Source organism: Sorex fumeus, unplaced genomic scaffold (assembly GCF_029834395.1).
Source record: "Sorex fumeus unplaced genomic scaffold, SorFum_2.1 ptg000020l, whole genome shotgun sequence".
In the NCBI taxonomy this organism is placed as follows: domain Eukaryota; kingdom Metazoa; phylum Chordata; class Mammalia; order Eulipotyphla; family Soricidae; genus Sorex; species Sorex fumeus.
Window position 1 is genome coordinate 4,824,034 of NW_026606077.1, and position 27,995 is coordinate 4,852,028.

Sequence of the window (27,995 nt, forward strand, 5' to 3'; positions counted from 1 at the left end):
ACGTGACGGGGCGCTGGGCGCAGGAGGGAGTCGCGGCCGGGAGTTCCGCCGAGGGGAGCCGAGCGGAGTGGGGGGACGCCGCGGCGACGGCGGCGGCGGCGGCGCTGACCATGGTGAGTGCGCGGCGGTGGGCGCGCTCGCTGCCCGGCCCCGGCCCCGGCCCCGGCCCGGGGCGGACCACGGCGCTGGCGGGCGCGGCGGGCGGCGGCCGCGCGGGGAGCCGGGTAGGCCCGCGGGGCCGCGGCGCCGCCTCCGCCCGGTCTCCTCAGGTCTCCTCAGGTCTCCTCAGGTCTCCTCAGGTCTCCTCAGGTCCCCTCAGGTCCGGTCCGGTCTGGCCCGCGGGGAGGCCCGGGCGGCGTTGGCGGCGTCGCGCTCTGGCGTCCCGGCCCCGCGGCGCCTCTGCCCGGGGTCAGCCGCGCGTCCCCGCGGCGGGTCACGAGCTCCCGGGGCGTCGTGGCTGCCGCTGCCGCTGCTGCTGGCGGCCGGCGCGGGGTCTGGTCCCCCGGCCCGGGGCGGCGGCGGCGGCGGCGCGGTCTCGCGACCCTGCGTCCGCCTCGGCGCGGGCGTGGACACTTGTGGCGTGGACGGGCGGGACGGGGCCCGCGTTTCCCCCCCCCCCGAGCCCCGTGGTCGCGAGCGCCCGCCGGGGGTCCCGCCCGGCCCGGCTCGGCTGGTGCTCGCGGGCTCGTGGCGGGCGGGCGTGGCGCCGCCGCCTTCCCCGGACGCCCCCGGCCGGGTTTTCTCTCCGAAACTCGGAGTCAGTCGGACCTCGAGTCGGCGATCGCCGGCCTCTCTTTGCTCCGCTTCGCCAGGGCGGACTCGTCCTCCTCCGGCTCCGAGTTTCCTTCCCCCTTCGATGCCGCCGCTGCGCGCGCCTTCCCCCTCGTGCCCGGGACGGGGCGAAACGGGCTCCTCCTGCCGCTCCCAAGCCTGACGGAGCCCGACGCTGGAGCGATTCGTTTGATGTGGAAATGACGGCGGCCGTCGTCGAGTCGGAGAAGGAAGTGCGGGGGGGACTTGCCTCAAGGCTTCTTGAAATACAATTCGCAGGAAAGAAAAAAACAAAACCCACCTAAGTTCTCTCCGTTTTTTTTTTTTTGTTTTGTACTGACATTTCAGTTCTTGAAATTTGGAATTCAGAAGCAGTTTACTTTTGCTTGCGGGTTCCTCATCCTGCATAGACTGACCTGGAGAGCGTGGTACCGTTGAAGTGGGCACCGATGTGATCGAGGAATGGAAATTTGCTATTTCATAAGGGGCAAACAAGAGAATTCGAGCGCCTCTTTCGCACCCTTCCAAAGCTGCGTTGCTCTACGTCCACTGTGCCTTGAGAGATTTCTCCAGGGAGCGCTAAGAAGTTTGTCTTTCTACGTATCCACATGTTACTTTTCTAGAGAGACGGTGATTAGGACTGAGTCTGGGGTTTACAGATGATATGGAATCTCTGAAGTTGACCTGCAGCCACTGACCTGGTTCCAGGCCCCCATTGGAAAACTGAAAATAGTCGCAGTGTTTTACTAGTCATGACCTATGTAGCCTGGTCCTTTAGAAACTAGCAAAGACTTTAACCTTAGGGGCTGGAGAGATAGCATGTCCGGCAGGGCGCTTGAAAAATAAGAACAGTCTTACCTTGTGTCTTGTCTGGGATTGCTCCTGGAAAATACCATACACTAAATGCTCAAAGATACCTTTTCCCCCCGAAAAACTGAGTAGTTGTCTGATACCTAAAAGGTCTCAGATTGCCTCCTGTTATTTCAGTAAATATTTACATAGATGTATCCTAACTCCCTTTTCAATTTTTTTTGTTGTTTTGGGGCCGCACCATACATAGGTGATTGGTGCTTACTCCTGGCTCTGCCTCAGGGGTCCTTCAGGGCATACTCTGGGGACCATATGGGATGCCCAGGATAGAACCCCAGTCTTCATGCTAGGGGAAAAGGGAGCTCTGATAGAGAAGGGAGCACCAAATAAAGGTGTTGGGAGGATCCTCCCAGGATGGGAGAAGCATGCTGAAAGTAGACAATAGACCGAACAGGATTGTCACAACACCCAATAAGAGAGCGAGAGAACAAAAGGGAATGCCCTGCCACAGAGGCAGTGTCGGAGGGGAGGTGGGAAGGATACTGGGATCCGTGGTGGTGGTGGTGGGAATTGGGCAGTGGTGGAGGGATGGGTACTCGATCATTGTATAACTGAAACCCAAGCACAAAAATTTGTAAGTCTACAACTGTACCTCATGGTGTCTCACTCATAAAAATTAAAAAAAAAACCTAAGAATTGGAATTAAATAAATTTCTATACATTTGCCTTTCCAAAAAGAAAAAAAAAAAAGAACCCCAGTCTTCCAGTGTAAGGCAAGCACCTTATATGCTATACTGTCGCTCTGGCCCCCTTTCCGTTTTTATTCCTTTTCTTCCTCTTTGTCTTCCATACCAGCTTAAGTCTATTTTATTTCTTCTTTACGTCAGAAGTATCCTGATGTGATTGTTAATAACAAAAACTAAATAACTTCTTGCTTAGAATGACAGAAAATGCACATCTTGGGGCCAGAGAGAGAGCGCAGTGGCTAAAGCACTTAGCCTTGTGCAGCGGCTGACCTGGGTTCAATCCTGGACACAAATTCAGTCCCAGACACCACCTATGGTCCCTCTAGCACAAAGCACCACTGGGAGTACTCCTGGAGTGCAGAGCCAGGAGTAAGCAAGCCCTGAGCACAGCCAAGTGTGGCCCCCAAACAAGCAAAGACCAGAAAATCCATGTCTTGAAATAAAAACTTAAAAAGTCAAGCCTCTGAGTAGACAGTATTTTTGTAAACTTTCAGAAGGTAAACAAGGCAGGGTTTTTTTTTTCTGTATTTTTTTTTCCTGTTGTCTACTTGTTATGTGTAAGGCAGCCACAGTTTTCTGTAGGTGTTCGTAACACTGCATTGATTTTTGATGTATCTTAGTATAAATTGGTTTTAAGCAAGTGATAGCTTCTCATGGTGTGGTTAACCTAGTCTTGTTAAAGCACTTTCCTTTATTACTCAATCCATTATTGTTAGGCATGTTCTCTACTAGATAGATATTTTATAGCGAATGCCTTGGCACATAGTAAGCAATTTTTGTATGTGTTTACGTGTGTATGTCTGGGGGAGGTGGGTTTGCTGCCACACCTGCCTGTACTCGGGCTACTCCTGCCTCTGATCTAGGATCACTCCCGGTGGTGCTCTGCGTACTATATTTGATGCTGGGGATGGAGGGTGAGTTGCATGCAAGGCAAGTTCCTTAACCACAGTACTATTTCTAGGGCCACTGTTTTCATTAGTTTTTAATTACTTAAAAAAAAGACTCTTGGCTTTTCAATTCCAAGTTCAAGTATGTATTAATAGGAGAGTGTTGGGGGAGCGCGGGGATAGATAACAGTGTTTCCTTTTATCTAGTATTAAAAATAATTTTTATAGTTTGCAGTCCCATTTTTCCTGGAAGTAGCTCAGAAAAATATTAAGTAGAAATGAGAAAATAAATTTGTGTTTTCTGTTTCTGTTTTGTAATTCAAATGAGGGTATCATCTACCTGGCTTTCATGAAAGCTTCTCCCATAAAAGAGCCCCCTCTTTGCTGACTCAGTGCATTGCACATAGTGATAAACATCAGCTCATGAATTTTTTTGTTTTTTTGTTGGTAGTGCTTGAGGTTACTCCTTGCTTTGCACTTAGGAATCACTCCTGGTGAGTTTGGGGTACCTACCACATGGATTATCAGGGATAGGCTAGCACCCTTCCTGCTGTACTATTTCTCTGGCCCCCAGCTTCTGAATTTTGAATGGCTTTACATTTTCATATCTGTAGCCCTTTAGAAAAAATTTACCATTTGAACAAATTTTAAGTTTATAATTTGGAATATAAGAGCTTACTAGGAAGGGGCTGCATGTGAGACCTATCTGATGTTTTTCATTCTTATTTCAGAAGTTTTCTGATTAATGTTGTTTGTTATTCTAAGGTTGCCTGGAAAGCTGGAAATGTCAGAAAGAAAAGACTTCTTTTTGTATCTTTGGAGTAGTACATCAAAGTACTACTTATACAGTTCTATCAAGCAATTCCTTAAATTGGCTATATTAAATGAATAAAAAGCAAGCTCTGAATTTAGGAAAGCACCTCTGGTTTCCTAAAACCAGAGCTCGTTAGGTGTAGTTTCAAATCCTCCCCTCCCCCCCAACACACACACACACACACACACACACACACACACACACACACACACAGCGCTATGTCTCCTGGTCTTTCAGCCACTCAGTCACCTCAGTAGTCATAAGAGGGTTTTTACTTTCTGTTATTCTGCCTTCTGAGGGCAGACCAGACTTCATAAGCAAGTTCTCAGGTCTGCACTGGGATTTCATCTTTTCCCACTTGCCATTCCTTTCTGAGACATACAACATGGATGAGCACTCTGGGCCTGAGTGACATACAGTGGGAAGGGCATTTGCCTCATACGTGGCCGACCCAGGTTCAATCTCTGACATCCCATATGGTCCCCCAGCACTGCCAGGAGTGATCCCTGAGCATCGCCGTGTGTGACCCAAAAAGCCAAAAAAAAAAAAAAAACCCACATATGAGCACTGCCAGAAACACCTTGAATTAATTTCACAGTTGATTTCTAATCTGTGGTAGTCGTGTTCAGAAACCCTTCTTGCCAAATTTCTCAAGACCACTCCCCCATCCTCCAGTGTATTCAGTTAAATAGCCCCATATGGGGTCACCACCCACAGTTTGAAGAAGCTAGCTAGGTTCTAGACCACATATTGCATCAGTACTAGTTTTCTACTGGAGGGCTTATCATACGTTTGAGATATTAACTCATTTATATGTCTATTATTTCCTGACATATTTCTTTTATTAGGAAAATGTGAGACTTAGTGCAAATAAATGTTCAAGAGGTATTTGAAAACCTCTGCTAAATGCTGCACGCTGCCCCTAGCCACTGACTTTTCAGTGGTGAACAAAAGATTAGGTGTTTTCAGGGAGTTGATGGTTCTTCTGGGAAGTCATTCAAGTGAGCACTAAAATTACAATAAAAATGAAGTAAAACTTTGCTTAGTATTGTGGGACCTAATTTAGTGAATTTAGAGAAGTCCAGTTTTGATCAGGAAGTTGGAAAACAACTCTTTATGTAGATGAATCAAACTGAGGTGCAAAGATTAAGGTCTGGGCCAAGAAGAAATTTGCTGAACTTAAATGATTTGAGCTGGCATGGCTGGAGAGATGGCTGGAGTCAGATGTATGTGGTCTATACTGGGGGATAATGTGTGTGTGTTTTTAAAATAACATTTAAGTGAAATATACGTAGTTGTAGGAAAGCCTATAAATATACAGCTTAACTTTCTATAAATTGATTACACCTGTAAATAAGTATACAGCTTAACTTCATTTGTTTTGTTCTGTTTTGGGCCATACCCTTTGGTGCACAGGGCTTACTCCTGGCTCTGCATTCAGGGATCACTCTTAGTGGGCACAGGGGACCATATGGGGTGCCAGGAATCAAACTCAGGTTAACTTTGTGCAAGGCAAGTGCCCTACCTGCTATTCTATCTTTCTGGCCCCATTTTAACTTTCTGTAAAGTGATTATATCAAACACAGAGTTAAGCATTAGCATCCATAAACAGTAGCACCCAGAGAGCATCCTTTGTGCTTTCTCCCACCATTTCCCTGACTTACGATTCCTGTATTAACACTATATAATATTGTTGTTATAGGGCCACACCCAGTGATGCTCATTGGTTACACTGGCTCTGCACTCAGAAAGTACTCCTGGTGATGCTTGGGGTCAGCCACATGCAAGACCTACCCGCTGTATTATTGCTGTACTGCCCTACCTGCTGTACTGCTGCTCCAGCCCCTGTTTTTAATAAATGGACTCATACAGTGTATATGCCCGCTTTCACTTAACATTATATATGCAAAATCCACCTTGTAGGTAGTTGTGCCTTATTCCATTGGCCATTGTATAATCTAGAGTAAAATTCAAGTTTCTCTTCTTGGACACTTGGGTTTTGATTTTTTGTTTTCGGGCTATGCTCAAACCTTACTCCTGGGACTGTGCTTACAAATCATTCCTGGGAGGGGGACCACATGGGATCCTCCTGGTTGAACCCAGGCTAGCCACATGCAAGACAAAGTAGATTTCTAGGAAATGGTTGAAATGGTATGTTTAAATTTATATAGTTTTTTTGTTTGTTTGGTTGGTTTTTATTTTGTGGGGTGGTTGGGAGAGCTTTCCTTTTCCTTTCCCCTTCCCCTCTATTGTTGCTGTGACCGCAGTGACTTGGATCAGTCACCCACTTGGTCATAGTACTCCCTGGGGTCACACATCCCGACAGTGGAGCTTATGTTTAAGGTGCTCTTCAGGGGTGTCGAGCACTTTAGTTGTGCTCACACATATCTGGCTGAGGGCCCTCGCCTCTGCTAGGGCACCAGGAATCCCACATAGCAGATGCACCTTGGCCTCAGCTAGCACTTGTGGGTGGTACCAGGGATCAAACTTGTGGACTCAGACCTGTAAGCCAGGTGCTTTTTGCCTCCTTGGCGCCTCCCCCTCCCCACTTTTTTTTTTAAATCGTGAAATATATAACCTGAATTTATTTTCTTTAAAAAAAATGTTTAAAAAGTATTTTCACCCTTTCATTGTTGCTGCTGCAGTGTTTGGAACTCAAGCACTTCATTGCTGAGCTCAGGCACGTTGAATGTTACTCTTTCGGTGCTGGGGCCTGCCCCAGCAGCGTCTTGGTGTTCTCACTAGATAATGAAGGGCAGTGGTGATGCCCTTCATCATCTTCAGTGATGAAGGGGTAAAACTTCTGTCTTTGAATATGTATGGCAGGTGCTGTACCACTGATCTCACAGTGTGCTTCGGCTTAAATTTTTATGTGGTCAATAGAGTATCAACTGTATGTAGCTATAGTAAAACTATATGCATATTTTACTAAATTGGGTTTTGATAAGAGAATGTGTTGTAACTTCTTAGGACTTACAGATTTGCAGGTTGTTTAAAAAATAAATTTTAGGAAATGTAGTAACCAATGAGACATGATTGTGATCATTTTCCTTTTTAGAGTTTTCTTGGAGGTTTCTTTGGTCCCATTTGTGAGATTGATGTTGTCCTTAATGATGGGGAAACCAGGAAAATGGCAGAAATGAAAACTGAAGATGGAAAAGTGGAAAAACACTATCTTTTTTATGATGGGGAATCTGTTTCAGGAAAGGTAAGTGTTTTTGTTTATGGCGCGGGGAGGGTCATGGAGAATTAACTAGTTGTTGAATATTATAATTGGTCATCAAAATGATCTGTGCTGCTTCCATATTTAAATGATTTTACAAGATTGAACTGTTTTTTTAATTACAGCTAAAATTCTTGATTTATTAGAATATAATAGTGTTAATCTACAAAGGGTTTGAGGGCAGGGTACAAAATTGCAGGTAAACCTTTGTGAATTTGGACTGTGCATGTGTTTAGTTTCAGTCTCCATTGGCACTGTGAACCATTCAAAATTTCTTTTTTAACAATGAGAGTGCTTCTCAAGTATAACTTTGAAAGTTTCTTTCTATGTTGTTGTTGTTTTCTTAATTGGATGTATTGGAGGGGCTAAGGGATAAAACAAGTTAGAAGGCAAGTTTTATTTATTGTGGAGGATGGGGGTGTTGGGACACACCTGGTGGTGCTCAGAGACTATTCCTGATGCTCTGAGCTCCCGTCACACCATATAAAGTGCCGGGGATCAAACCACTGTTGGCCACATACAAGGCCAAGTGCCTTCACTTCTGTACTGTATCTCTGGACCAAAGTGTGTTTATTTCTACTCTCTTTGTATTAGTTTTATGTATGTATGTAGTTTATTAATTGAGCCCTTTCCCTGTTGAATATTTAGCTTCTGTTTCTCAGATGGCTTGTAGTGTTAACATTGTAATTTTATCAACATATACAATTTTCTCCATATTTCTATAGTATGAATAACACTGTTTCTTAGAATTTTTGGACCAAAAGATACAAATCCTTTTTTTTTTTTTTTTTGCTTTTTGGGTCACACCTGGCGATGCAGAGGGGTTACTCCTGGCTCAGGCACTCTGGAATTATTTCTGGTGGTGCTCAGGGGACCATATGGGATGCTGGGAATCGAACCTGGGTTGGTTGTGTGCAAGGCAAACGTCCTACCCGCTATGCTATTGCTCCAATCCCAAGATACAAATCTTTGATTTGAAGAATGTTAATATATGAGTCAAGAATTTTTTTATTTATGTAGCATTCAGTATTACAGGGTTTTTTTTTTTCTTCTTTTGGGGTCACACCCAGTGATCCTTAGGGGTTCCTCCTGGCTCTGCACTTGGGAATTTACTCCTGGGCACCAGAGTGATAATACAGTGGGTAGAGCATTTGCTTTGCACGCAGCCGACCAGGGTTTGATCTCTGGCATCCCATATGATCCCTCGACACGGCCAGAGTAATTCCTGAGTGCATTGTCTGTAGTAAGCCCTCAGCATCGCCGGGTTTCACAGAAAAAGACCAAAAAAAAAAAAAAAAGGAATTACTCCTGGCATTGCTCTAGGGACCATATGGGATGCCAGGGATTGAACCTGGATTGACCGCATACAAGGCAAACACCCTACCCATTGTACTATTGGTCTGACCCCTTATGATTATATTTTAATCTTTGCTATTTTGTTTAGCATAAAGGATGTTAACCTTTTGAGGTTGGTGTTAGACTATACTTGATGGTGCTCAGGGGCTATTCCTGGTGCTCAAGAAGACTGATGGCATTGAAGCATGCAAGGTGATAACCTTATCTCCTCCTGTACTCCCTAGCTGCAGGACGTTAATTCTTAAAATTAGCTTTTTGTTATTGTTACTAGATAAATTTATTAGCCATTTTGCTATGATAATTTAAATTTAGGTTTATCAGTCATTTTACTATGATGTCTACTATTGTCCTTTGCTAGAATAATATCTTTTCTGGTCCTTCTCTTGCCATCTTGGCATGTTGTGTAAGAAATCCTTTTTTGATTTTCAGCTGTCCTGGTACTTTTCATTTACAAGATGGGAAGCAAGGCCCAGTGACATAATGCAGTGGGTAGGGTGCTGGCCTTGCACGAGACCAACCTGGGTTCATTCCCTGGCATCCCATCTTGTCCCCCAAGCATTGCCAGGATTGATCCCTGACCACAGAGCCACAAGTAAACCCTGAGCTCCACCAGGTGCAGAACAAAACCAAAAACAAAAGTGGAAGAAGAGACTTAAGTGAGCAGACAATAAACAAAAGGATAAATATGTCAAGTGAGCTGAATAAATAGAAAGAAAATGTCAAGTGAAAGAAGAGTAAAGAAAGGAGTGTTTGGGGGCTGGAGCGGTAGCACAGTGGGTAGGGCGTTTGCCTTGCACGCGGCAGACCCGGGTTCGATTCCCAGCATACCATATGGGCCCCTGAGCACCGCCAGGAGTAATTCCTGAGTGCAGAGCCAGGAGTAATCCCTGAGCATCATCGGGTGAGACCCAAAAAGCCAAAAAAAAAAAAGAAAGGAGTGTTTGGAAGATTTGCTAATGTGGTGGGAGTATGGAGAGAGATTGAACTTGCTGATATCTTAGTTATTTATAGATCTGAGAAGAAAGCAAATATCTCTTTGCTAGATTATCAGCTTTTTCAGATCAGAGTTGTCAGAGCTGTTTTATACATTCATAAAATATATTCTAATGACAGATATATAATAGACCCGTATGAAATAATTATTTGATTTCTTTACTGTTCTTTTGTTATGTTTTGGGGGCCACAACTGTCGGTGCTCAGGGCTTACTCCTGGCTCTGTGCTCAGGGATCACTCCTAGGGGGGCTTAGGGGATCACGTGGGATATTGGGGATTGAACCTGGGCCTGCCACATGCAGAGCAAGTGCCCTGCCTGCTATACTACTGACTTTCAAGCTCATTTTCTCTAATTTTTAATGGAGTGGTTGTTGCTTTCTTTTTGTTGAGATTTGAGTTTTTTTGTATATTCTAAATAACAGTCCCTTAGTAGATGTGTTTTTTTTTTAAGGTACCATGGTTTACAAAGTTATTCATAGTTGAGTTTTATGCATGTGGTATTCCAGCATCAACCCCACCACCAATGTCAACTTGCCCCAGCCCCCCAGTGCGTGTGCTTACACACACGCACATACATAAACACAAGCATGCGCACACACACATACACACACACACACAAACATGCATGCATGCATACGCGCACACACACACACACATACACACACACTTGCCTCCTTGACAGGCACATTCTAAAGTTTGAATCTCCTGCTCTCTGTGTTTCCTCCTCCCCAATATCTTCCCTCTTTGTCCTTTTCCTTTCTGTATTCTATTGGATGTGTTTGTTGCAAGTAGTTTCTTCCTTCTTAGTTTCAAGTGTATTGCTTGGGAGCTACTCCCAGCTATGCTTAGGGGACCATGTGGTACTGTGGGTGGAACCTGGACCTCCTGCTGCAAATCATGCGCCTAACTCATTGAGCTGTTTCTCTGGTTCTTCGGAAGTTTTCAAAGTTAAAATTAATGGCTGCCTGTGAGATTTGGGGCAGGGTGAGTGTGGACTCTCCAGCAATTCTGAGAGCCATCAGGGCTACACTTCATGATGCCGGGAGGAGAAAACCTGGCCCTGTTCACGCCACACATGCACTCCAGTCCCTCCAGTTGTCTCCTGGGTCTTTTGGAGAGCTTTTCAAGTATACCATAAGACAACTGGAACTAGACCATCACAAAATACATAAGGAAATTCCTAAAATCTACTTGCCGCAGGAAAGGGAGATGACTCAGAGGTCTAGAGCACATGGTTTATATTCTATCCTTCGTACCACATGGTCCTCAAGTATTCCTGGAGTGTCTGCCCCTACCCCAAGGAAAAAGCTGCTTGATTTTATTTGGGGGGAGGGGGGAACTGTGGAGAGAGCCACAGCCAGTGGTACTCAGGGCTTGCAACTGGTTCTGCACTCAGGTATCACTCCTGTAGGCTCTTGGGACCACATGGGATACCAGGGATCAAACCTGAGTTGACCATGTGCAAGACAAGAGCCTTCCCACTGTACTATTGCTCTGGCCCCTCAGAAAAAAAAATTTTTTTAAAGAACTGTAAATTTGGGGCTGGGGCGATAGTATAGTGGTAGGGTGTTTGCCTGCATGCAGCCATCCCCGGAATCCCGTATGATCCCCTGAGCACCATCAGGAGTAATGCCTAAGTGCAGAGCCAGGAGTAATCCCTGAGTATCACTGGGTGTGACCCAAGAGATACGGCATGGGGTAAAACACTTGCCTTGTCTTGCACATAGCTGACCTAGGTTGAGTTTCTGACACCACATATGGTCCCCTGAGCACTACCAGAAGTGATCCTTGAGCACAGAGTAAAGAGTAATTTCTGAGCACTGTCAGGTGTGCCTGCCCTCCCTCCCCTCCACACACACACAAAGGACTAAAAAATTAAACTAACATACAGACTGTGATGTCTCTGGTGGTAGAAACCCTGAGAAAAATGTCAGCTTCACTCTCATGATTCAAAGGCATTTTGAAAATGGATACCAAATAGACATATTTTATTTTTATTTTTTTAAATGTAGGAGTATAATAGACATTTTTTAAAATATACTTTAAGTTGTGCTGGTTATGCAACTTTAAGTTAAGTTGGTATAAAGGATAACTCTTGACCCCTGCCTGGCTTATGAAACAGCTGCAGGTTGTTTTGTGTGATTCCAATCTAAAATTCACCATCTAACTTTAAAAGTATTATTTGCCCACTATAGAAAAGGAAAACAAAAACTTGACAACGGCAAAGGAATAAACAGAATCACCCCAAATCATACATTTCTAGAAGTAACTGCTGTTAAAGAGGTGTTTTCCCTCTGGGCATAGGGACATGACACAAAGGGCTTGAGTGCATTCTTTGCATCTGAGATGCCATGGTTTGAACCCCAGAACTACACGGTCCTCCAAGTACCTCCAGCATTGTGATTGCCCCTCCCCCCTGCAACTAGGCAGGAATAGTATAGTCCTTGAATACCATGGGGTATGACTTAAAAAAAAAAAAAAGTTTTCTTGTCTTTAGTTTTAGAAATATAGTTGATATTATACTTGCATATAATTTGATCATGTTTCTGTCATGTAACATCATTCACATCTTCCCACATCATTAAGAATTCTTTGACACTTATTTTTAAACTTTAATATTTCATCTTATGATGTACTACTATTTATTTACTTTTTTGAGGTTAATTTTGAAGACAAGTAACAAACTTATCCTAGTTAATGGATGTAGAAGAAGAATGAATATATAATTGCAAATATAAGTTAATAGTTTTTTTTTTAATCAGTTCTTGATTACTGTTATCTTTTGAGAAACGTTGTTTGGAAGAAAAGCTCTTAGTACATCATCAGTTATTTTTATAGTAAAAAATAAACCTGGAAATGTGTTATTTTAGGTAGCACTGTAGCATTGTCCTCCCGTTGTTCATCGATTTGCCCGAGCAGAGCCAGTAACGTTTCTGTTATAAGACTTGTTGTTTCTGTGTTTAGCATATCGAATATGTCACGAGTAGCTTGCCAGGCGTTGCTGTGCGGGCGAGATACTCTCGGTAGCTTGCCGGGCTCTCTGAGAGGGGTGGAGGAATTGAATTGACCGGGTCGGCTGCGTGCAAGGCAAACGCCCTACCGCTGTGCTATTGCTCCAGCCCTTATTTTAGCTAATTCTTAAACATTTTAGATTCTTATTTTATGTGCGTTTTATATTTTGTTAAATTTATAAAACTTAAGTCAAATCAGATTATAAATTACTATAAATTAAATCGGATTAGAGTTAAGGAATTTTGAGTTTGGGGTTTTTATTGAAAAGTATAATTAAAAAGATAACTCGTATTCAAAATGTAAATCTTTAGATATTCTCCTTTTAGGGGACTAGCAGTATGCCTCAGAGTAATACATGTTGATTTTAAGGTTAGGAATTAAAATAAATTTTTGGTTACAAAAAACTGAAAGTGACCTTTTAGGTTGTTTCTTGGAATTAATGATTACCTTACATTAACAGTAAAATTGTTTAAATATTTGACCAGAAAACACACTCAACTAGTTGAAAGGTTCCCCTCCACACACACACTTTTTTGATTCAGTCTTTACATTTCTCCAGTTCTAAAAGGATTCCTTCCTAAAAGTCAGTGTTTTAAGTATATATTTGAGTCACAGGGTCATTAAATGATTTTCTTTGAATAAGTTATACCCTCTGTGGTACTATAAAATTATCATCTAGGTATGTGGTTGCGTCTCAAACTTTTGTGTCTTAAAAATGAATATACTACATTCGTTTGGAAGGAATCTAGTAGACCCACTCAAAGAATTGTTAACATCTCTTACAATTTCATGTTTTGGCAGGTAAACCTAGCCTTTAAGCAACCTGGAAAGAGGCTAGAGCACCAAGGAATTAGAATTGAATTTGTAGGTCAAATTGGTGAGTTGCAAAATAGTATTACTTTTCTTCCTTCATAACTGAATTTGAAGAACTTTGGATTTGACAAATAATTGAATTAGAACTTAGCTTTGTGGCAAGAAAAGATCTGTATAAAAAGATTTTACAAACAATAAATCCTGTTTCTTTTAGTTATATTTTATTAACCTGCCTTTGTTACTAAACTTAATGACTAAAAATGAGAGGTGTTTGTATAAGCTACCAGCCTTGGAAAATAATTCAAGTGAAGTTTGAATTTAAGTTTTCACCTGCCTCCATTTTCATCGTTCTTTACTTTCTCACAATGACCAGTATCACCTTCATCCTTTGCTTTCTAATTACCTGTACCATTCGTCTTCCTGATCTATTGGGTGTCTATAACCAGATTTGCTAATCAACAGAAAATCCCATGTGAAAAGGAAAGGTAATTTCTTCTTGACTTAGATCAGCTGTGTCTTTTCTGTTTATTTATTTTAGACATGCTCTTGATTTAGCAAGAGTTTCTGTATAATTCTTTTGGTACTGCAGATTCAGAAAAGAGAATAGGTGTTTATCATATTGTTTGTGTAGCTAAGCTTTAATTCTGGCTTTCTCAATTTTACACTACATTTTTAAAGTATCAAAATGAAAACTATTGAATATTCACATATTGTAGATGAGATTATACTTGGGCAATTTATAGTAATTAACTGATGTTTGATTTTAACCTCATGTATTATATCTTTATGAGGGTTATTGCCTAACTACAGTATATAACATGATGCCTTTGTGTGTGTGTGTGTATGTCTGTGTGTGTGTCTGTGTGTGTGTGTGTGTCTGGAGATGTGCTGTGTGTACGTGTGGGTTTGGTGTATGTGTGTATAATGTGTGCCTTACACATTTGAGACACAGTGCTTTGCACTGAGCTGCATCTCTCACCCAGCAAAATGCTTTATTAAGGTGATATACTTGTCTAATCAAACTAAACAAGCCAACACAATGTTTTCTGTTTTAAGGGAAGGGATTTCAAAGAATTGCTGGAATTATATTTGTTGAGTTAGTGTCATATTGGGCAGACTACATAATTAAAGGAATGAATTAAATTTTTTACAGTAGAGCAGGTTTCATTGTACTTGGGTCATTGAAATTTTTTATGTATACGTATGAATCTTAATAAGAGAAGAAAAATGCCATTCAGATCATAGCTCTAATATATTAAAAAAGAAACAACTAATTATTTTGGTAAAGTTAACTTTGGAGATAAATGTTTTGGGTTTTAGTGAAATGGGTATTAAATATAAATTTTGCTTTAAATTTTTTTTTCTAGAGCTTTTCAATGACAAGAGTAATACTCATGAATTTGTAAACTTAGTAAAAGAGCTAGCCTTACCAGGAGAGCTGACTCAGAGCAGAAGTTATGATTTTGAATTTATGCAAGTTGAAAAGCCATATGAATCCTACATCGGCGCTAATGTCCGTTTGAGGTATGTGATTCTTAGAAACCTAAAGAGTGTCAAAACCAGAAAGCATTGACTACTGTGGAATCTCCTATAAACTATCTATTTCTAATTCTAACCTGGAAGACTTAAGGTTTTTCAAAATTGTCAAATATTTTGTCAGGCTAAATGCTGATCTGGGATAGTAAGAGATTTTTATCAGAGGCTTAGATCTGGTGAAGTGATCTGGTTAAGTATCTGGTTAAGTGATTTAGATTAGAGCAATTTCCTCACATAAGCTTGGGAGTCCACTCCAAACTCATCTAAAGTCTAGGTATATCTTTGTTCTCTGAGCCACACCTGGCTGGGCTCAGGTCTTACTCCTGACTCTGCTCGGGATCACTCCTGGTGAGGCTTATGGACAATCTGGGGTATCAGGAATTGAACTTGGGTTGGCCGCACGCAAGGCAAGTGCCCTACCCTCAGTACTTTCACTCCAGCCTCCAGACATAAATCTTAAATACTAGACTTTAACTTTTTTTTCTGGTTAGGATGTTTATTTAAAATTTCGAACTCCAGGGTCAGAGAAGTAGTGCAACGAGCTGAGGAGTAGATCAGAGCACTGCTAGGTGTGACCCCAGAACAAACAAGTCACAACTCCGGGGGGGCTGGAGATATTAGGACAGAAGGTACGGCTTGCATGCTGCTGACTTCAGTTTGATCCCTCACCATCCCCACATACAGAGCATTGTTAGGTAGGGTCCCTGAGCAGAATGAAGTGAGGAGTAAGCCCTGCGCATAGCTGGGTACGACCCCTAGACTTAACCAAACCGACAAGAACTTTGGGACCTTGTGTATGTCACTGTGATTCAATTCAAAAAACAACCACCACCACCACCACCCCCCTTTGGGACCAGAGATGGAGCTTTAACTCAGTGGTAGAGTGTGTGCCTTAGATCGGCGATGCCCTGGCTTTGATCCCTGGCACCACAAAACAAAACTAAAGGAACAACAATAACAAAATACACAAACTCCTTTCTCCTCCCTTCTCCAGCCAATGGTACCCCAGATAAGTAGATAAGAATTCCTTTATGAAGTACCCACGAAGAACTGAACTGAGCTGCAGTTAATGTTCCTTTGTTTATTTACTGTTCTGAGGACGATGTGGTGCCTTAACCCTTGTTCAGTATTTCTGCCCCAAGTGTTTGCTTTTTTTCAAATTCTGCAATTAATTATACAAGATTTAATTTGTCTTCTCCATTGACGTTGTAGGTATTTTCTTAAAGTGACAATAGTAAGAAGACTGACAGACTTGGTAAAAGAATATGATCTTATTGTTCACCAGCTTGCCACCTATCCTGATGTTAACAACTCTATTAAGATGGAAGTGGGCATTGAAGACTGTCTACACATAGAATTTGAATATAATAAATCAAAGTAAGTGCCTTTCAGAGTACTTCATAAGTCCAAGTAAGGATAATTGACATGAATGTCAACAGAACAACAGAATGTCTGAGCTGAAGAAACTAAGAGATGGTCCCACTTTCAGTGCCAGACATCTTTAATACTCATTTTCTGTTATGTCTCTGACTTTCGTAGAGGTTCTCATCATTTCAGGAGGCAGATTAGCCCTTAGTATATAGCAATTTTTCTTCCTTGCCTGCCGTTACTTTTGCTTATTTAGCCCTTAAATGAAAAGAAAATACATTTTGCTGATGACATAAGTTTACCATGATGTAGAAAAGTCACAGAAAGTAAAAGTAACCAGTTAATATCCTCTTGTGTTTCTTCCCAAGAGGGAGAGGAGAAGTGGGTGTGTAGTTTGCTTTGGTGCCACACCCAGCAGTGCTCAGGGGACCATATGGGATACCAGGGTTCAAACCCAGGGGTGACCCAAAAACAAGCAGAAAAGTCGTAATTCTTTAATAAAAAGTTTTCACGTAACTTGTGGTATTTTATTTCCCAAATTGATACATATCTTGGTTTCCTCACATGATTTTTTTTCAAATTAGTATCCAAACAAGATTTGTTCAAATTTGGGGCATCAAAACACAGTACAGGGGCTGGAGAGATAGCACAGCGGGTAGGGCGTTTGCCTTGCACGCGGCCGACCCGGGTTCGATTCCCAGCATCCCATTTGGTCCCCTGAGCACCGCCAGGAGTAACTCCTGAGTGCAGAGCCAGGAGTAACCCCTGTGCATCGCTGGGTGTGCCCCAAAAAAGCAAAAACAAAAAAACAAACCACAGTACATTGGTGGCTTGATTCTTCACTTTGGGCTTGGGGTTGTGGGTATTGGGCCACACCCAGCTGTGCTCAGGGTTTACTCCTGATAGTGCTCAAGGGGACCATATGTAGTGCCAGAATTTGAATTGGGGTTGGCTGTCTTCAAGGCAGCTGTCTTTAACCCCACTGCTCTTAGACTCTTTGGCTCTTAATAGGGCTTTATGCTTTGGGAGAAGAATTTTTTATTTATTGTGGTGGGGGTGGTGGTGCCCAGGATGCTCCTGGCAAGGTCTTTTGGGGCCGCTGCAGTGGTGCTCAGGGTATCCTGCAGTAGAGACCATCAACCCTGGTCTCCTAGCACATGCTTTAGCCCTTTAAACCATCGCCGCAACCCTCCACTATTTTTTAATTTTTTTGGCTTTTTGGGTCACATCTGGGCATTGCTCTGGAATTATTCCTGGCTCTACACCCTTGTAGTGCTCTGCGGACCGTATGGGATGCCAGGGATTGAACCTGGGTCGGCCATGTGCAAAGCAAACGCCTTACCGGCTGTGCTATTGTTGCAGCTCCATATTTCTTTAAAGTTTATTTGTTGGATGAGTTCTTTATCGTCCTTATTCAACCAAAATCTCTTTGGCCCAAAACAGATTCCTTGTTATGCTAAAGCCTTCAGGACATATTCCACATTTTTGTTTGTTTAAACTTTATAAATGAAGCATATGTTTCTTCCCAAGGTATCATTTAAAGGATGTGATTGTTGGAAAAATTTACTTCTTATTAGTAAGAATAAAGATTCAACATATGGAACTACAACTGATCAAAAAAGAGATCACAGGAATTGGTAAGTTAAAGAATGTTCAAAAGTTCCTATTTTAGTTGAAATTTTAAAACCGTATTTGGTAGGGCGTTTGCCTTACAAGCGGCCAACATGGCCGACCCGAGTTCGATTCCTCCACCCCTCTCGGAGAGCCCGGCAAGCTACCGAGAGTATCTCGCCCGCACGGCAGAGCCTGGCAAGCTACCCGTGACGTATTCGAGATGCCAAACACAGTAACAACAAAGTCTCATGATGGGGATGTTACTGGGCCCGCATCGAGAAAATCGATGAACAACGGGAGGACCGTGACCGTGACCATTTAAACAGAATAAATATTCAGGTTCGGTACTGGCTTTGATACTTGATGTTGCTGGTAGTAATTTATATATAATGAGATCATAAATACATATACATTTATACATGTCTTTTGATTTAACATGACACTTTGCTCATTTATATTATTATAAACAGTGAGATTTTATTTTTTCATTTTTGGCCCATCTCCAACTGTATTTACTCCTAGTTCTATCCTCAGATCACTCCTGGCAGGACTCTGGAGAGTGTATGTGGTGCTGGGGATTGAACCCAGGACAGTGTGTAAGGCCAGCGCTCTATCCACTGTACTATTGCTCCAGCCACTTTTATTCTTCTTGATGACTAATACTTCATTACAATGCATGTATACATGTACACATATATAAAAATTATATTTTGGCTGAAAAGATGATTCAAAGGGCTGGAGTACAAGCTTTGCACATGGGAACATCAGATTCTATCACTGGCACTACATGGTCTCCCAGGCATCACTGGGTAACCCCACCCTCCAAAATTATATTTAATTACAAAATTCAATTCATACTTATTAGTTGTAATGGGCTTTACCCTTGGCATTTTATATATATTTGTGTTGAGGTCATTAATGTATGTTTTGGTGTACTTTTTTTTTCTGCTAACTTAGCATCATCCCTGCCCTTTTTTGTTGTTGATTCTTTTGTTTTTGGGTGCTTAAGTTTCCTGACTCTGCATTCGGGGATCAATCCTTGCAGTACTTTGGTGGCCATGTGATGTACCAGGGGTTGAAACCCCTCTCCCCCTTCCCACTTCTATTGGCCTTGTGCAAGACAAGTACCCTACCCTCTGTACTATCTATCCAGTCCTGTCATTGACTTTTTTCAAGATTGATTATATTAAAAATTTTTTTTTTTTTGGCTTTTTGGGTCACACCTGGCGATGCACAGAGGTTACTCCTGGCTCTGCACTCAGGAATTACCCCTGGCGGTGCTCAGGAAACCATATGGGATGCTGGGAATCAAACCCGCGTTGGCAGCGTGCAAGGCAAACGCCCTACCCGCTGTGCTATTGCTCCAGCCCCTGTATTTAAACTTATTTAGCGGGCGAATCCCCCAGTTTTAAAGGACTGCATGTCAATCAAGTATTCCATGGATATTTTGTCTGTGTTAGAGTTAACTAAGTTTAGGAGAGGATTTTTTAAAATTTGATTGAATCACCGTGAGAAAGTTATGAGCTTTCATGTTTGGGTTACAATCACACAATGATCAAACACCCATCCCTCCACCAGTGCACATTCCCCACCACGAATCTTCCCAGTATACCCCCCTTCCCCTAGGAGAGGATTTTGCAGAGAAAACTTCATATCAGTGATCAGTTTTGAGGGATTTTGCTAATTTCTGTTTTGGCATATAATAGAAACAAAAGAAACTTTGTGAAGAAGAGTCTTTCTGATCTATTTATTTCCCTTGGGAAGAAAGGAGTTCAACATTTAGTTTATGGTAATCATAGAGCAATAAATAGAAAATAACAATATTTCCACAAAATGGAAAGATAAGTCAGTACTTAAATTTTGCATTCGGATAATTGGAATTAGTTATAAGGCTGAACATACATTCTAAGTGTATTTAATTCAATATATTTTACATTATTGCTTTAGGACCCAGTACTACAACAGAAACAGAAACAATTGCTAAATATGAAATAATGGATGGTGCACCAGTAAAAGGTAACAAGTTTTTTTCTGCTTCTTTTCTTTCTTTTTATAAGTAGTACAGGCAACAGTGTTCACAGCAGGGTTCATTTGGAAGTATTTATTCAGTGTAAAAATATTAATATTATTTTGGAGGAGCCTCCCAGGCAGTTCTTCGGGGGCCCCGAGGTCACTCCTTGCCTCTAAGGGCCTAATTGGTGCTCCTAGGGTGCACCTGGCCTGGATGGAACCAGGACATGTGCATTCCAAACCAGTCTTGGAGCTCTCTCTTGGCCCTATGTTTAACTTTTTTAATAACTACAATAGTTTTCAAATCATCTTTACACATATCCTTCAGAGTACCATAGTAGTATTTCCTAGCCTAAAATGGGTGGGTTTTTTTGTAGATGTGTATGTGTCTACAGGGGGCGGGTGGATGGGGGTTTGGGTCACTCTGGCCGTGCTCAGGCATTGACCATGTGTGATGTTGGCATTTGAACAAGGATTAGCTTCATGCAAAGCAAACACCTCAATCTCTGTGGTATTTCGTCAGTCCTAAAGTGAGATTGTTTAACTCAGTTTAAATTTAGAAAATTTAGAATCTGGAAAAGATGTTTTTTGCTCATCTCTCCTCTAGCCTGAATTTGAAGTATTTAATGGTATTTTGTTATTATAGCTCATCTCTGTAAATATTTTTTTGGGGGGTGAAATTAAATAGATTTCATTTGGAGGATTTTTAAGGTGTGGAGGGGGAGAGAGTGAGAGAGTAATGTACTCAAGGGAGAACACAGGCTTCTGTGCAGAGAGGGCCCCTACACACACCCTAACATTAGACACGAAAGCATGAAAGTACACATCTCAAGAGGGGAGATGCGGGTGACACATGTGCTCGGGCACCACACGTGCTCTGCCACGTGGGTGTAAGCAGCACATGGGCTCCGGCAGCATATGCGCCTGTAAATATTTTTTATTTATGCTGAACTTTGTGCAGTATAGCTGATCATCAGTTCCCGTGGGATTTTAAGAGTCCTGATAGCCTGTGGGAAAATAATAATCATTACTTGATACTCTCTCCTGGCTAAATGAAACCTGTATTTGTGATTTTAGGTTTGTCTTTGACTTTGTTAATAATTACCTTTATAAATAGGTACCACTTACTAAGTGGCAACTGTAGACGAGGAGATAATATCCCTATACGTTCTGAATTTCCCTTGGACCCTTGTCAGTTAGATAATTAGATGATAGTTTTCCTTCTCTAGATGGAACCGAGGAGCAGAGAGCTTAAAAAAAAAATCTTCTAATGGGGCCCCAGGACTTGGTAAAGAGGTTAAGGCTTTGCATGCAGTTGACCCTCACTCATTCCTCAGCACTGCATATGGTTTCTCTGAGCACCACCAGGTGTGATCTCTGAGCAGAGCACCAGAAGTAAACCAGGAGCACTGCCAGATGTGGCCCCAGCCTCCATCCTCCATTAAAAATTGAAATTAACTCGTGGGTCATACTATTTTAGGGAATTGCTAAGCACAAAATTACTATGTAAGAAAGATAGTAATTTGTTTCTATTATATGCCAAAACAGAAATTAGCAAAACTCCTTGCAAATAATTGCCCATAGGAAAGGGGACGTCAGGAATATCTGGATATAGTCATCAGGCTTGGTATTGAAGGAATATCATCATTCTGAACATGTTTACTTTGGGTGAATTAATTACAAGTAATCATTTGTACACAGGACTAAGAAGTTTGATGACTTTATGAAAGCAGATAATAACAAAATACTTATAAAACAAGTTATCTGTTGACTGTTCTAAGTTATTAACATACTAACCCACAGAGTCCTTACATATACTGTCCAAAATATGTGTTACAGTGAGGAGTTTGAAACGGTGCTTAAGTGACTTGACCAAGAAGACATAGTAATTTGTAGAGTTGGGATTTGAATTGAGCACTATGATTCAAGAGCAGGGTTTTCCTCTAGGATAATTTTGTTCCCCTAATATACTCTCAGAGAATATTTGGCAACACCTGGAGATGTTTTTGATTGTCACATTTGGGGAGCCAGGCACTGAGTTGTCAATTGTCATTGAGTGCCTGGCTTCTTAAATTGTGGGTCATAACCCTCTATGGGGTTGTATAACAAACGGTGTGAGGGGGCCGTGGAAATTTTGTTTTGGAACAGGAGCTGGAAGCAATCGCTGAACACTGCCAAGTGTGGCTCAGAAACAGCAACAATAAAAGTTTTCTTGGCAGAAAAGGATCGCAAGTGGAAAAATTTTAAGACACGATTTAGTGGGTCGAGTCCAGGAATATTGCTAAATCTTTTACAGTCCATAGAATCTTTTTCACAACCAAGATTTATCTGGTCTAAAATGTTTGTAATGCCCAAGGTGAGAAACCCTAAAGTTTTTGTGATGCTCTTTTCATGAGGAAGGAAGCATTATCTTCTCTATACTCTGCATATATCTATCTGTATATCTCATATATACTAATAGATAAACGTAGGTCTTTATACTCACGAGCACGACCGTCCTTTTGTTCGTCGATTGCCTCGAGCAGGCCCCAGTAACATCTCCTTCGTCCTGGCCCTGAAATTTTTAAAACTGTGCCATATTCAAGGCCCTTTCAGGGTTAGGAGAATGAGACCCATCATTGTTACTGGTATTTGGCATATTGGGTACGCCACGGGGAGTTTGCCAGACTCTGCCGTGTGGGCAGGTTACATTCGGTAGCCCGCCAGTTTGTCCAAAGTAAGAATGAGAAAATATGATTTGGGAGCTTCCGGGAGCTGGATTTTGTAGTCTCTGAGTCTTGGCCGTTGATGGGATTACACGGCTCCAGAGGGCCAGTTGGTGGATGTGACCCCTGCCTACTGGAAGATGGAGGATCTGGGTGGAGGATGCTTAGCCCCGATCCGAGCAGGCTTGGAGATCTCAGCCCCGGGACCCTCATGCCTTTGTTCCTCTGCCGGTACCTTCATGCGTGTGGGGAGTGGTCTCAGCATGGTGGTGGCTGGTTCTGGAGGTCTTCGGCTGCCGGAGCAGATCCTCCAAATTCCAGTAGGCAGGGGTCACACCCACCAACTGGCCCCCTGGCGCCGTGTAATCCCATCAACGGCCAAGACCCAGAGACTATAAAACCCAGCTCCCAGAAGAGAACAGCGCAGAGTCTCCTGCTCCCATGCCTGGCTGTCCTCGCTGGGGCCCCTTGGAGGGGAACGGGTTGAGTTTCCCTCTCCGCCCCGACCAGGGCTCCGGCAGCCGAAGACCCCCAGAACCAGCCACCACCATGCTGAGATCTTTATACTAAGTCCCATTAACTTCTCTATACTATTACTTCCTGTTAACGTCATATCTATATTAGCATCTTAATAGTTTATGCTCTAAACTAAAATATTACGTATGTGACATCAAATTGCTTTTCTTTCAGGTGAATCAATTCCAATAAGACTATTTTTAGCAGGATATGACCCAACTCCAACAATGAGAGATGTGAACAAAAAATTTTCAGTAAGGTACTTTTTGAATCTAGTCCTTGTTGATGAGGAAGACAGAAGGTACTTCAAACAGCAGGTACGGTACCACTCAGGCTCTTGTTTTGTTCCATACAATTCTAAAACCAGCAGGAAAGTGTTGAGTTTTCTAAGCTTTATTGTAGTGAGTTAGTGGGTGTTTCTTAGTGGAAACCCTGGGAGTACAATAAGGATGTAGGTGTAAATGGAATTGATAGATATTTTCTGTTACTCCGTAGAACTTCAGAATGGGCTATAATTTGGCAGAATTTTATTTTCTTTAAAGGTTTTAATCTTGTTTTCTTTAAAACTTTTTTCGTGTGTGTGCTAAGGATCAAACCGAGAACCTCATACTGCAAAGCAGGCACTTTCCTGCTAAGCTGCATTTCCAGTCTAAAGTCTTTGTACAGTGCTGAATTGAACTGGGGTTGGCCTCACGCATGCAAGCACCTTTACTCCTGTGCTCTCTTTCCAGTCTCTCCAGCCTAAAGTGTTTTGATTAAAAAAGAATTAACTATAGTTTAGGCAGTACGGTTGTAATAGTGTTTAAGTTTATAGTATCAGTGTACAAAGTCATTGCACATCACCAGCACCAAAGTGCCCTGGATTCTAGAACAACACTGTCGTGTCATCTCTAGGCCAGACCAGCCTAAAGTTTATTTGTAAACACCCACTGATTATTTAAAACCAAAATCCGACAATAAAGAACGGAGTAAAATTAAGGCCAATAAAAATTCTACCACTGTTGTATTAATTTTCCAAACTTTGTTTATACCAGATCGTGCATGTTCTTTAATTTGCTTTATCTGTGGTATCTTGAATATCCTACCTTGTAAATAAATATGTATCTGAGGGTTGGAGCAATAGTACAACAGCAAGGGCATTTGCCTTGCGTGTGTCCAACCTGGGTTCGATTCCCGGCATCCCCTATGTTCCCCAAGCACTGCTGGGAGTCATTACTGAGTGCAGAGTAGGAGCGACCCCTGAGAACCGCTGGGTGTCACCCAAAGCACAAAAATAAATAAAAATAAGGATCTCCTGTTGCCACTTTTTCTTTGGGCTCTTGGGCTGCACCTGGTGATGTTCAAGACTCACTCTTGGCTCTGCAGAACTCAGGCGTCATGCCTGGTGGGGCTCCTGGTACCACAGGGGGTACAGGGAATTGAACCTAGGTGGGTCACATGTAAGGCAAGAGGCCTACCCACTTAACTGTCTCTCTGCCCCCCATTTTCACTTTCAAAGACTTTGTTAACTTCTCAGACCTAGGAATTTTTATCTTAAGCTCACCCAAATCTACTATTTTTTTTTAAATGCAAACTGTTGATCATAAAACTTGTTCTCATTTGAAATTAAAAGCCTTTGACAAATTTCATTTTGGGGCCACAACCTAAAGATTGCCCAGAGACTATTCTTCTTTGCCCAGGAGTCCATATGCAGTGCTGGGATCCAGCTGGGCAGAGCTGGCTGCATGCAGGGCAAGAGTCTTAATCCCTATTAACCCCTGTAATACCTGTTCAGTCCCTCTGGTGAATTTTGAATGACGATTGTGGTTAGAGAGCTCTTTTTGTGTTCTGAATCAGATTATTTGCATGCCAGTGACATATTCAAAACTAAAAGCCTTGTGTGTTTGGAACCGTGGGTCAAATTTCTGGTATCACAACATAACGAAAATGAAATTAGACATTACTCTGAGCTGAGTACTGTGAAGAACACAAAAATTATCTTTCTGGGTTCTTTCTTTCCGGGGGGTGGGGGCACATCTGGAGGTGTTCAGGGCTTACTCCTAACTCTGTGCTCAGGTATCACTCTTGGCGGACCGGGGAAACCATATGGGATGCTGGGGCTAGAACCTGGATCAGCTGCCTGCAAAGCAGCACCCTACCTGCTGTACTATCTTTCCAGACCCTCTCTTTTGTCTTTTGTAAACGTGATTTATTCTCATGGCCCTCACGTTGCAGATATCCAAAGGAAAATTACAGAAGTCAGCAAAACTTAATAGCTTGACAGTAATTTGTAAAGAATGACTATTCCACTAGTGTTAGAATGCTAATAATAAACATAGATAATTTATAAATTCAGATAGATTGCATGAAAGTCACAATTTCTAAATATCTATCATGGCCTGATTAAATTGGTTGCTTCCCATTTAAATTCTGATGTGCTGGTGAAAAAAATTTTTTTTTAAGCCCCAAACTAAGCAGCCTGTCATGACTTTATGTAGAAAATAATTTTTGGAATTTAGAAGAGACTTTAGAATAGATTGGCTAGGATAAGATTTAGAGACAGGAGTGGAGATTTGGGAATATAGGGCAGTTTGGGCCAGGCTGTGTGTTGGAAGAATAGAGAAACTTCTTTTGGTTGATGTGGGATGGGGACCCAGGGAGAGAAACAAGTCATGTTGGTAAATTCGATGTTTGGGCGTGAGTGCTTGGTTTGAAATTTAATCTGGAAACACTGAGGACTATTAAAGAGCTTATCCAAGCAGTGTCTCAGATTAATTGTAGTGACGAAGAGGAAAAAGAGACAGCTGTCTCTCAAGATGCTATTTTGGTGCTTAAGGTAGAAGTTACAAGGACTTGAACTTGGATAAGGGCAGTGGAATAGCAAATCAAAGGGTAGGTTTTAGGAATTTCACCCAGTAGTAATTGCGGAAATGTTGTGCAAAATTGGACCACTGCTGGTGGTGTACATGGTGTTCGTGTACCATGGTGAAGCTGAAAAGACGATCCAGGATAAGAATTGTTAGAAAGTGGGTCAGGAAAGAGGACCGCCAAGTTGCAGGACGACTTTAATTTTATTTTAGTTAAAACTGAAGTCATATTCCTATGTGGAAAATTTAAGGCATGTGATGAGAATATTAAATTTTTTGATAACTTGAATTTTTCTATTAGGAGATCATTTTATGGAGAAAAGCTCCTGAAAAACTGAGGAAACAGAGAACAAACTTTCACCAGCGATTTGAATCACCAGAATCACAGGCATCTGCAGAACAGCCTGAAATGTGAACTGAATAGAAGAAATAAAGACAAAAACTCCTATATTCATTAAATTTGGCAGGCTAAAAGGTGGTTGCAGCATGTGGAGCGGGGAAAGGCCAAAACCAATTTAAGTCTTCCTTTATCTTACAGTGCTGCATTTATGATATAACTAAATGTTCCTCATGTATATATTTAAAAAAAAAAGTGCTTTCTTTGAAACATTGGACCTCTTAGGCTCCAGGGGTTTTTTGGGTTTTTTTTTTTCTGGTTGTTGTTTTTTTACTACACACTTCGATTGATGATAAGCACTCTGTTACACATCAGCATAAGAAAGATTTTCAAGTGAGTAGGCTATTTGTAATTTTGCTTTCTTTCTGCATAATATTGATTGTAAATTCTTTTCCCCTTCATGCTAATAATTATCTCTTATTCTTCATGCAAAAAAATAAAATATTTCGTTCAAATAAAATGAGAAGACCAGAGTAACGCTAAATGTCTTGCAAAGATTTTAAAACATGACACCTCAATATTTTTGAGAACTGTTTTTACAAATGTGTTTGAGAAATGCATATGGAGTGTTTTACTGTAGGTGCTTCTGCCATTCCCTGATTTCCTGAATTTCCCCTTTTTTGAAGTTCTCTGTGGTGTATTACATAAGTTCCCCAAGGGGTTATGTGACATGTCGTTCCCCCTCCCATTTTAAGTGATCATTTTGCTACTACTATTCAGTATATTATCCATTTATGTGGAGCTGTCTATTAGCATTTTAGAATTTGTTTAAAAATACAATTTTTCTATATATAATTTTTTTTATTCTAAGGAATCTTTTTAGCTACATGTATACACATATGATTTTCTTTACAAATATTCTCCTCCCTTCAAGGGAAAGTTTGGAGATGAAAGACTCAGGAGGACCCCATGTTGTTATCCAGATCTGAACAATTTCACATTTGTTAACCTGGAACTTTGCCCAGTTTAAACTAATTTAAACCCAGCCTACTCTGTTTTGCTATTTTTTTTAAAAACACTGAATTCAAGTCATTTCTTCAGAGTCTCTAAAAAGGCTGCGCTCAGTCTGTTCATATGCATGGGATCTGATATCAAATACACTAACCGTGGGGTGTAGGAACTAAAAGCCTGCTGTGTGAAGCTACTTATGGTTCACTGGTTTTTGTACCAATGTTTTTTTATACACTTCAGTGCAAGTCTTGTCAGTTAACCTTACTTTCTGAGTTAGCTGAGTAACTCAATATTACATTTCTTTAAATCTGTTTTACTACTTTGGCACTTTGATAAAATGGTCAGTACCAACATCTTTTCTGGCAAAAGGTTCCATATATTATGTGCTGGAGCATCTACTTTAAATGTGGATATCTGAATGATAATTTTTTTCTTCATGTAAGTGCCTGTTCAGAGTTTCAAAATTTAAAAATGCCAAATATTTTCATGATCACTTGCATGTAATAATCTAGAAGAGACTAAGAAATTTTGAAAACCAGTTGTATTTAACCAGCCTCCAATTGTGCAACCATAATGTATAATAAACAATTTGAATCCGATTGGCTTGCTGTTTGAATGACCGAAAT

The 27,995-nt window shown here is 41.7% G+C and overlaps 1 protein-coding gene across 1 annotated transcript; it reads left to right on the forward strand.

The window, feature by feature from the left end:
- The first annotated feature begins 8 nt into the window (after positions 1 to 8).
- VPS26A (VPS26 retromer complex component A) lies at positions 9 to 27,968 on the forward strand. Its single transcript, XM_056113357.1, has 9 exons — positions 9 to 113; positions 7,087 to 7,236; positions 13,415 to 13,490; positions 14,794 to 14,950; positions 16,175 to 16,339; positions 17,861 to 17,967; positions 19,892 to 19,960; positions 23,350 to 23,492; positions 26,323 to 27,968. The coding sequence occupies exons 1-9, from the start codon at positions 111 to 113 to the stop codon at positions 26,434 to 26,436; spliced, it is 984 nt and encodes a 327-aa protein (XP_055969332.1). The 5' UTR covers positions 9 to 110; the 3' UTR covers positions 26,437 to 27,968.
- The last annotated feature ends 27 nt before the right edge of the window (positions 27,969 to 27,995 follow it).

Coding starts and splice junctions, on each gene's coding strand:
- VPS26A (XM_056113357.1), top strand. Junction 13,491..14,793: donor TGAATTTGTAGGTCAAATTG/GTGAGTTGCAAA, acceptor TTTTTTTTCTAG/AGCTTTTCAATGACAAGAGT. Junction 16,340..17,860: donor TTTGAATATAATAAATCAAA/GTAAGTGCCTTT, acceptor TTTCTTCCCAAG/GTATCATTTAAAGGATGTGA.